The 11,056-nt window shown below is 40.0% G+C and overlaps 1 protein-coding gene across 2 annotated transcripts in view; it reads right to left on the bottom strand.

Annotated features, from left to right (window-relative positions):
* Positions 1-816: 816 nt before the first annotated feature.
* Positions 817-11,056, bottom strand: part of LOC113057912 (teneurin-2-like) — a 182,111-nt gene continuing 171,871 nt past the window's right edge. For both annotated transcript variants that reach the window (XM_026225508.1, XM_026225509.1), the window contains one exon: positions 817-1,130. In XM_026225508.1, the coding sequence (XP_026081293.1) occupies positions 844-1,130 (287 nt within the window). In that variant the 3' untranslated portion in view covers positions 817-843. The remainder of the gene's footprint in view (positions 1,131-11,056) is intronic.

The following is an 11,056-nucleotide window of genomic DNA, read 5'->3' as shown; positions in this document are numbered from 1 at the left end:
TTCCTCTGTGATTCACCCATCCTGCACAGATTATCAGGCACAGCCTGGGTGTCATTTAATTGGGATTTCAATGGGAATGAGCTAAGGTGCCGCACTGAGAGACGGTGTCCAGCTTCCGTCCACTGCTGTCGGAGCAGACAGCCATGTGATATGGTGACTGGCACATGCTGTGCACATGCAATTCTGTGCCACAAAAACAGAAGACGGCGCTAAGAAACATCGGCCTGGAGATTAGCGTGCCAATTATCTGCGAAGCAATTATCAGCCGACGAGATGAAAACGACTGCTTTCCAAGGTGTTTCTTTATGTGTTTAATAGCTTTAGAATAGTTTGATAAATTGTCAGAGCGAGTTAGTGCGATGCTACAATTCACAGCTGACGGATCTGTTTGAGGTCTGATACGTTGAGATCTCAATTAATTAGGAGGAGTTTTTGTCTTTTCATTAGCCTACTCTGACACTTTCTACAAACTATGCTAAGATTTAACATGCCACTAAATCAACTAGAAGTGTGGAATCGACGAAGTATGTATCCGGTCTATTTATACACATCTTCTTTAAAGCACTGCAGTTCGACTGACAAAAGCAGATGTGGTTTGGGAAATGATTACTGATGCACAGTGACACCCAGGTAAGAGCAACACAAAATGAAATTTCATTCAGCTCTAAACGAGTCAAACAAATAAAAGTGAATGTTTTATCACATGTTGCACATTTTTGGCATCTGTTCTCACACACCTTACACTCTAAACACCTTAAAGATTTTTCTCGCACCCTTGGTTTCTCGTAAACACGACACTCGCTCTCTGCTCTGCTAATTCTCACGTGCTCTCGCTCTCTGACACTATCTCTCACCTGATTCGTCATCAGACTTGTTCTCGTTCTCGGAGTCGGTGAGGGTGAGAGCTGAGTTCTCCCGACTGGAGAGGCCAGAACTGCGGCGGGACTTGATGTCTTGGCCGGCCCACAGCTGGATAGCTCGCTCTGGAGAGATTGGGCCCTCTGGGTCGGAGTCTGCATCTGAGCCGGCGCTCAGAGAGTAGCCGCGCTGTAAGAGGCCGATGTCCGGGCAGTATGCGTTCTGATGCGGTGCTGGTTCACAAATGCCCAGCTCAGCTAAAGTAAAGTTCCCTAAAGTGGTAAAAAAACAAAACAAAACAAAAAAAACACAATCACTCAGTCGTTGATGCGTACGGAGGAAATGGCCTGAGAGAAGTCATTGATGCTGCTTTGATTCATCCTTGAAGAAACAAAGTAATTTACACACACTGCAGCTATACTAAACAAGGAAGTTAACCAACTAAACTAATGGACTAGTTTCACAGTGCACTGTCAGCTTCAAAGTCTTTAACACAAAGTCCGATGGCATGTACAAAACAAATGTTATTTTCACAACCTTTGCATCTCTCTCTTTCTCTCTCTCTCTCTTAGTACACACACACTTCAGATAAATGTTAGTTTTCCTTGTCACTATGTTTTCTCTGGAGGTTTTAAGGCAACTATTCTTTGTAAAGCTGCTTTGGAACAATACAGCATGTACTGTGGAAAACACTATACAAATAAATTGAATAGAACTGAATTGAACATTCAAACTATATTAAGGCAGAGACTCACAAAGCAAAGGGGGGCAGCAGGAGCCTGAGGTTTAACAGCTCAAATCAGTAGACGTCAGCTCAGACGTCAGGTTATGTGCGGTGCAGGGCTAAGGGGCCTATTTTATCCTGCAGCTCTTTACCTGCTGTGAAATTTCCCTCACAGCATCACACCTCCTACTTTGATGAATGTGACTGCGCTCATGCACACACAAAACCTCGACTACCGCATTCACAGGGAGCTGGACAGAAGCCCTCTACTAACCAATATATATAGCGCACATCATCCAAAATTAAAGCACATCAAACTGAATCGATAAACACAACAGAGTCCCAATTAAGGACAGGCTGTGGGAAAACAATTAGAGGAAAGGGCATGCCCAACCAATTTCTTCTCTCCAGTAATTAAAATAGTCAATGCATGCCCTCCAATCAGCTGTAAACGAAGAAGCGATTTCATTCATTAACACTCTTTAAGATCGATATTGTTAAAATCAAGAGACCTTCATAGTCGCTTTATTCCTGATTATGTGGTGAGTGGACATAAAACACAAACCACTTCTGAATATGGTAGATCGAAGATAATTCTTCTTTTTAAAATTACTTAAAGGTATAGTTCACCCAAAAATTTAAAATTATGTCATTAATGACTCACTCTCGTGTCGTCCCAAACCTGTAAGACCTCCTTTTATCTTCGGAACACAGTTTAAGATATTTTATATTTAGTCCGAGAGCTCTCATTCCCTCCATTGAAACTGTGTGTACGGTAAAGTGTCCATGTCCAGAAAGGTAAGAAATACATCATCAAAGTAGTCCATGTGACATCAGAGGGTCTGTTAGAATTTGTTGAAGCATCGAAAATAATTTTTGTCCAAAAATAACAAAAATGATGATGTTATTCAGAATTGTCTTCTCTTCCGGGTCTGTTGTGAGCACGTTCACAACACTGCAGTGAAGCTGCTGACGTACGACACTGCTGACGTGTTATCTTTGTTATTGGGCACACCAGAAAACACGTCAGCAGCATCGTGAACACACTCATAAAGCTCTCAGACTAAATCTAAAATATCTTAAACTGTGTTCCGAAGATGAATGGAGGTCTTACGGGTTTGGGATGACATGAGGGTGAGTCATTAATGACAATTTTCATTTTTGGGTGAACTAACCCTTTAAGTTTTATGCTGTGAGAACTGGCCACATTTACAAATGCTAATATAACTACACAGCTACAAAATAACTCTAGATTGTTCTATGCTACAAGTAATGCTAGAAACACAGCTAGTACTGCTATCAGTCTAACCAGACCGTACTGTACCTGACATGAAGTAGCTCAGGAATGGGGAGAGATCCATGTACTCTGCGAGGGCAACAACAACACAAAACACCACATTTAATACTCAACAAACTTCTAACCTGATACATTTATCACCTCTAAATGAAATCAGCTTCATGTACTGCACTGCTAACATTTCTTCCAACACCTCATAAACAGGTTTTCCCACTGTGCAGTGTTTGATATTGCTTTTCATAAAAGCCCCAAAAAATTATAAAACAGGTTTGTATAAAACAGAAAACCACAAACAAACAAAAATTTAGTCCAAGGTTTGTACGTGTTTGTGTAACAGTTGTGATTATGCAGATTAGACTGAGACATGACAAATATTTTGTTCATATTCCCTAATGTACAATGGCTCAAAAAGGACACTTAAGTTACATTTAAAATATATGCATGCAATCCATTTGATATCAAATAATCAATGTAGCACTGATACCACAAGAAATTTCAAAGCATTTCGGGTTAGTTTAGAGGCAGTGAAGCCATGGAAACACATACAAGCCTAATGTTTCAGATCTGCAGACTGTGAAGAAATAGACCATCTTGCTCCCTTCTTATGTTTACAAATTTCTAGTACTGCCAGATGGAAAAATACCATAGTATACCAAAAGAATGGGCATCTTTTTCTCAAACTGGGAATCATTCCCGGAGTGGGGACCGATCCCAAAAACACACTCAAAGCCTGTCGAAATCACAACTCCCAGAGGAGGTGGTCTTTCACATAGAGAGGCAGCAAAAACAAACCCACCATCCCAAACCCAAGACCTTGTAATATTATCAAGATGTCTCAAAACTTCAATATGTTCTTTTAAAGTTCTTCAAAATACTACATTCGTGTGTGTGTGTGCATTTCATTCTATCTTCTTGAACACTTCAGATGCTCAGAATTACACACTGGCTGGTGGATGCAGTGCTTTTTACAACATGAGGCAACTCCTTGTAGGTTATGTACTCAATTACACACTTTTCCTTCCCTCTGAGAATCTGGAATTTATGTCTCTCATAAGCTCCTCTGATTGGAGATCATGTCTCTTTCTTCGTTGCACACACTTCACCTGTGCTGCCAGTGGCTGTTGTAAGAGCCACCATGCTCCATATTTTCTTAACCTTTGGCTTTCTATTTCCTGTGCTCAATCTTTTCATGACAGTGGTCCTCAAATAGTAGAACCTACATGTCATGCATTTGCTGAGGTTGCCAAACTGCTTCCTACAGCTATCAAATACAGTGTATCTAAGTTGTCTAAATCATCACTTTTTTATATTATAAACTACTGTTTACCAGCAAAAAAATTTCACCACCTGAACATATACCATTTATAGGTCATGCTTTTACTAGCTGTATGGAAAGACAACTGCATATACTAAATTGTGTGGACCAGAAAAAGTAAAAATGTAATAATAATTCTACACATTATTAACACTAATTTTCAGGGTTATTTAATTAACAGAAATTTTACAGAAATATTACAAACAGTCAACAGTCAACAATATTATAATTTGCATGTTTTTTCAGGCTGTGCTAGGAAACAGTACCACAAGCTGTACAACTCAGCAACTCTGAGATCAGTACTGAAAATGCTAAAATTCTTTATACATACAGTATGTACATAATTCATAAAATACTCTACTTTTTATCTCTAATGTATATACAGTAAGTTAACAGATTATCATAACCATAAGTTTTTAGATGTTGGCTATTTTAGCTTTACATCAATGTACAGTATGTACATTTTTAAGCTACTTTGGTGGATCTGCCAAGTGAATAAATGTAAATATAAATGCAAATAAATACAGTTAAAACTGGTAGAGAAGGTGAGTGGCAGATCATTGGAAAGAGGAAAAAGTGATACTCTATCACAGTGATTAATTGTGTGTGTGTGTCTGTGTGTGTAAGAAGCCATCTGTGCAGATCTGAGTTCACAGTTGTGGATGGTGTTATTTAAAGACCTGTCAACTCATCTAAAGTAATGGATCTCTCTATCTATATATCTATCTATTCATCCATCCATTACATCTCAGAAATTACTTTCTGTAACCTTACCAACATCCTTCATCTCAATTCCCATTATTTTTAAGGAGCCAAATTATGAAAAAGTTCAGAACTAATTTCATTGATTCTTAAGACCGCAGGAGAGTTGCGGAGGGTCTTAAAGAAGGGTCTTTGTAGAGATGCTAATTTAACATCCAGTGCTCGTATCCAGGCTGGAGGTGTGTTTCAGCCTATGTCTTTTTGCATTAAAGCCGGTTAAAACCGGTGCCCGAATGCACACTGAGGTAATTTACAGGCCTTACAAATCCCATTTTAGGCCCCAAGAGTGGAAATTGTCCTCTGGTCATTATACTTCATCAGACCCATGAAAGAAGCATTTGACTTTTCTGAGAGAGGGGGCTGATTGCCCATTTGAGTAATATAAAAAGACCTCCGCTTGAGCAGGGAGAAGGATGTGATTTCTTCGTCTAGATCTGCATGCCTCTCTGTGGTCTCTCTAGAAACCCCCACACCCCACTACTGATGATGGCGGGTAATGGACCTGCTCCAGGGAGTGTCTTTGTGCTGCATGTTTGTTCATGTTCTGTGGGCTGATGGTTATTATTGTTACTGAAGGCATGCGCTGAGGAAATGACTCTGTGGGAACCTTCGAGAATAAGTGAGCGCTGCCTGAAACTTATTTAAATCTGCCACTCCACAAATTGAAACTTTACCTCTTTTAAAAGAAACTTGGGGAAGAGTTACACATGGGGTACACAATTTTTAAGTTGTCACGCCTACATAAAATATGTAGGAAGCACATTATAAAATGAATAATTGTCAGCGAGTTAGAATACCAAACCAAGTGTAAAAGCCCACTGCTATGATTGGCTAACAGTTGTGGATGACATCTCATGGACTCCAAACTGTTGAATGGTATTGTTATTATGGTAGTTATTATTAATGCATTTTATTTTCCCCATTTTCCATTTCCATAAAAAAAAAATCCATTTAACTAAGTTAAATGGCTCTTATTTTGACAGAACTGAATCTTGAAACATACAAGTGCTTTCTCATCTAGTGCTGCAAAAAGAAACAAAAAAGTAAATAGATGCGTGTTCAATATAAAATGTCAAGATGTGACATAACTAGTTATTTTTATAAGGAATCGCGCAATGCTTTAACACCTTACTGTAAAAATAATGTCTCCCAACACTGCAGATACAGAGCAAAAACCACCGCATCATCTGAACGTGTGAGGATCACATCTGATTCAGAGCCTCCCACCTGTCCCTGTGACATCAAATCCTGCGTGGGGCATGCTGGCACTGTAGGTAGTATGCTATCATCGGTGGTCTCAGAAGGGCAGGCTGTTAATTGAGAGGGTTTACGCTCAGCAGTGGGTGTCTGGTGAGTTTTCACAGCATACTTAGTTCCCAAGATTCATAACACATCATTAGGGCCTCCATTAATGTTGGGACATAGAGTTAACAGCTAAGTAAGAACAGGGCCCTCAGTGTCAAACGCCCTGCCCCATGTGAGCCACCCGTGCCGCACGGCCACTCAACACCTTTTAATTAATCTGCAGAAATAGATCTGACCCCACTGGGAACCATTTTGTTTCTTATAAACCACCAAACATAAGCCTATGGTATTAACACCAACACATACGGAATACTGCAAAAGCCTGACATGTTTGAAGACCTGAAGGATGCAGATCTAAAGCCTAGGGGAGCCCAAAGAGAGTGAGTTTATTTTTTGGCATTTGAGTTGGGGTCCCATTGGCGGCATCTGGTTAACAGTTTTTACATTCGTGGTGACAACTTTATCAAAACATCTGTCTGCATTTAGCACTCCATTACACTCGCATAATAGCTTGAGTTGTATTTCCTAATCAAACAAGAGAGCACAAAAATGTACCTCTAATTTGAGACCTTCAGTATTTCACATTACACCACAAACTTGCTTCTCATTATACAAAGTGTCATGTTAACCTCTGAAAAAAATAAAAAAATAAAATAAAAAACCTTGAAACATGTCTGAATGGTTTATGGAGAGTCTCAGGTCACTGAGCAATATGCTTTATAAGACTAGATTTGACAAAGTATTGAATACCCTGCGCTCAGCAGCACACAGGTGCATCTCAATAAATTAGAATGTCATGGGAAAAGTTCATTTATTTCAGTAATTCAACTCAAATTGTGAAACTTGTGGAATAAATAAATTCAGTGCACACAGACTTAAAGCTGCAGTAGGGAACTTTTGTAAAAATATATTTTTTACATATTTGTTAAACCTGTCATTATATCCTGACAGTAGAATATGAGACAGATAATCTGTGAAAAAAAATCAAGCTCCTCTGGCTCCTCCCAGTGGTCCTATTGCCATTTGCAGAAAGTCATCCGCTCCCGGTAAAAAACAACCAATCAGAGCTGCGGTCCGTAACTTTGTTTGTGTTCAAAATGTAGAAAAATGAACATAATAAGCGAGTACACCATGAATCCATTTTCCAAACCGTGTTTTTGGCTTGTTCTGAATCACTAGGGTGCACCTATAATAAGTGTTTATATTCTGACTATTTTAGATTGCTTCGGGGGTACCGCGGCGGAGTAACCCAGTACTTTTGTGATTCTTCATAGACATAAACAGAGAGAAGTAGTTCCGGCTACGATGTTCTTCCGCAAGACGCAAGCAGTTCTGTTTATTAACCGCTAGAGCGTCAAAAGTTCCCTACTGCAGCTTTAAGTAGTTTAAGTCTTTGGCTCTTTTAATTGTGATGATTTTGGCTCTCATTTAACACAAACCCACCAATTCTCAACAAATTAGAACATGGTGACATGCCAATCAGCTAATCAACTCAACACCTAAGCCCCTTTCACACTGTGCTTCCGGCAAATACAGGGGTAAAGTGTTCCTGTAATTGTTCCCTGGTCGCTAGATTTGGCACTTTCACACTGCCAGTGATGACCCGGTATATGTGCGTGCTTTCACACACAACCCTTGAAGATCCCGCAACGACACGTGACATCAGCGCGTGACGTGTAATGTACGAGTCGACAACGCTTGGCACGTTATACTTTAACTGAAGCAAGCAAACGATCTCGGCGTCAGCACGGAAAGTGAGGGACTAACTGATCTCTGCTTCATTACAGTTTGCACATATGTTTTCATCGCGAACGTTGATCTTCCTTCAAAACAGCCGGTAAAAGAGTTGCGCGATAACGCACGTCATCACTTCGATACGGAATTAGATCTGGCTTTTGTTCACACAGCGCTCGTTCCGGATCGATTACCGCAATGTTACTAGGTCCCCGACCCGGGTTCAATTCGGTAATCAATTCCGGGACGTGGTTGCTTTCACACAGAAGGCGACCAGGCAATGTTACGGGAATATTGCGGGTCCGACGTGCAGTGTGAAAGGGGCTCTACAAAGGTTTCCTGAGCCTTCCAAAGTCTCTCAGTTTGGTTCACTAGAAAGTTGAGAAGACAAACATTTGACACCCAAGGAGGGTAAGCCACAAAACATTCATTGTCAAAGAAGCTGGCTGTTCACAGAGTGCTTTATCCAAGCATGTTAACAGAAAGTTGAGTTGAAAGAAAAGTGTGGAAGAAAAAGATGCACAACCAACACAACCACAGCCTTATGAGTATTGTCAAGCAAAATGAATCCAAGAATTTGAGTGAACTTCACAAGGAATGGACTGAGGCTGGGGTCAAGGCATCAAGAGCCACCACACACAGACTTGTCAAGGAATTTGCTGAACCACAGACAACGTCAGAGGCGTCTTACCTAGGCTAACTGGACTGTTGCCCAGTGGTCCAAAGTCCTCTTTTTAGATGAGAGCAAGTTTTGCATTTAATTTAGAGTCTGGAGGAAGGGTGGAGAAGCTCATAGCCCAAGATGCTTGAAGTCTCCACAGTCCATGATGATTTGGGGTGCAATGTCATCTGCTGGTGTTGGTCCATTGTGTTTTTTGAAAACCAAAGTCACTGCACTGCACTTCATGCTTTCTTTTGCTGATCAACTTTTTAAAGATGCTGATTTCATTTTCCAGCAGGATTTGGCACCTGCCCACACTGCCAAAAGCACCAAAAGTTGCCAAAAGCACCAAAAGTTGGTTAAATGACCATGGTGTTGGTGTGCTTGACTGGCCAGCAAACCCACCAGACCTGAACCCCAGAGAGAATCTATGGGGTATTGTCAAGAGAAAAAAAGAAACAAGAGACCAAAAAAATGCAGAAAAGCTGAAGGCCACTGTCAAAGAAACCTCACCACGCTGAATTGAAGCAATAATTAAAAGCAACAAAAAAAAAAAAAAACCTACAAAGTATTGCGTACATGTACAGTAAATTAACACACTTTCCAGAACATACTTTTTTTTTTCTTATTGGTAGGTTTTTGTTAAATGTGAGCCAAAATCTTCACAAAAGAACCAAATACTGAAATAAATTAACTTTTCCACGATATTCTAATTTGAGGTGCACCTGTAGTGCCATAATTGAATCCAAGGGCAAACGCACCCCAAATTGCAGCCACTTAGCCACGCTATACTGTACCAAACTTTTAATAATTAAAGAATCATTCCTACAGAGGGATAAAACAACAGCCTGAGAGATACAGGCAATGCCATCGGCAATTAGGCAGAGCTTAGCAGGATGGTGTCAGAAGAGGTGTCACAGCTGTCCAAACTGTGAGTTTAACCAGCGTATCATGAGTGCTATTAAGTACCAGCTGACCCCCTGATGGCCTTCAGGGCTCAGACTGCCCACTGAGTCTTGTCTTTTTGGAAATGATGCCCAGTTAAGCTCCTTCATTAGACGTCTCAGCCACCCACTGCTGCTACAGTGATTTACCATGCACAAAGGGTGTTCTGAAGTACGGCTTACTGAGACACAAGGTACTGAGACCCACAAGGACATAGCTGGTAAGCTATCTTTTTCTTTTAGTTGTTTGTGGTTGCCAAGCAATGTATTTGCTTTAATGTAAAGCTCAAAAGCTTGTTTTGCATTTTGTTCACTTTAGAGCATCTTTAAAAATAGTTGTATTTTTATTTTTTTTATTTAGTTGTAAGCTATAGTTTTTTGTGAAGGGTATGGCACTTCACACACACACACACACACGTTTGTTTTTGTGAAAAGTGGGGACATCCCATAGGCGTAATGTTTTTATACTGTACAAACTGTATATTCCATGGCCCTACACCAACCCTACACCTAACCCTCACAGGAAACTTTTGAAAAATGGGCATATGGGTTATGTCCTCATAAGTCACCCTCTCCTTGTAATACCTGTGTCATACCCATGTCATTATACAGAGTTGTGTCCTGATGTGTCACAAAAACAAGAGCACACACACACACACACACACACACACACACTATAAATGAAACCAATTAGACACATTGAAAAAATGTTGATATTAGTAGTAGTAGTAGTAGTAGTAGTAGTAGTAGTAGTATTTATTAGTAGGGGTTTCTTCGACCTAAATTGCAGAGGCCATGTGTAAATATAAAAATAAATGATTCAGCCCTCAGGGGAATCAAGATAACATTATAAAACAATATTGGCTGTGATCATGATGTGCATTTGCCTTGAGAGATTCCAGAACAGATTAAAGGCTTTCAGAAAGAATATGCCATATTAAATTCTTAAAAGATTAAGGGACCTGTTAATGCAATTATTGTAAGCCTGCTGGCATATACATGCAACCTAAGATCGGCAGTGAGTGGAGACTGTCCAAATACTGCAGCACTGTTAAATGTATTGTGCTAATTTTAGTACTGGGACAAAACAAACGAGAAAACTAAATCAACTAAGTGAGGCAAATATTTGGATTAAAATAAAGAGAAATGATACATACTGTATGTGCTAAATCACTCTCTGTCTCAAATGTAATGTCTGATTCTTTTTAAAACGTGCAAATGAAAATGTTGTTTGAAAAAACGAATGTCAAATAATGTGATTGAACTTTCATTCCATGTAAAAGGATCAATGTTTTAACATATTTCTGCTGTTTTGGGGGTTAATTAAATACATGAGGCATACATATCATTGCCTAGAAATGAGCTGCTTTGCTTGTAATGCCTTGACAAGCAGTTACAGACAGAGGAGGCATCTGAAGCTTCGGGGGCACTTGAAACAAATTCCCAAGCCATCAAC

Source organism: Carassius auratus, chromosome 39 (assembly GCF_003368295.1).
Source record: "Carassius auratus strain Wakin chromosome 39, ASM336829v1, whole genome shotgun sequence".
NCBI lineage: Eukaryota > Metazoa > Chordata > Actinopteri > Cypriniformes > Cyprinidae > Carassius > Carassius auratus.
The sequence above is the reverse complement of the archived record's forward strand: the minus strand, read 5'-3'. Positions and strand labels throughout refer to the sequence as shown.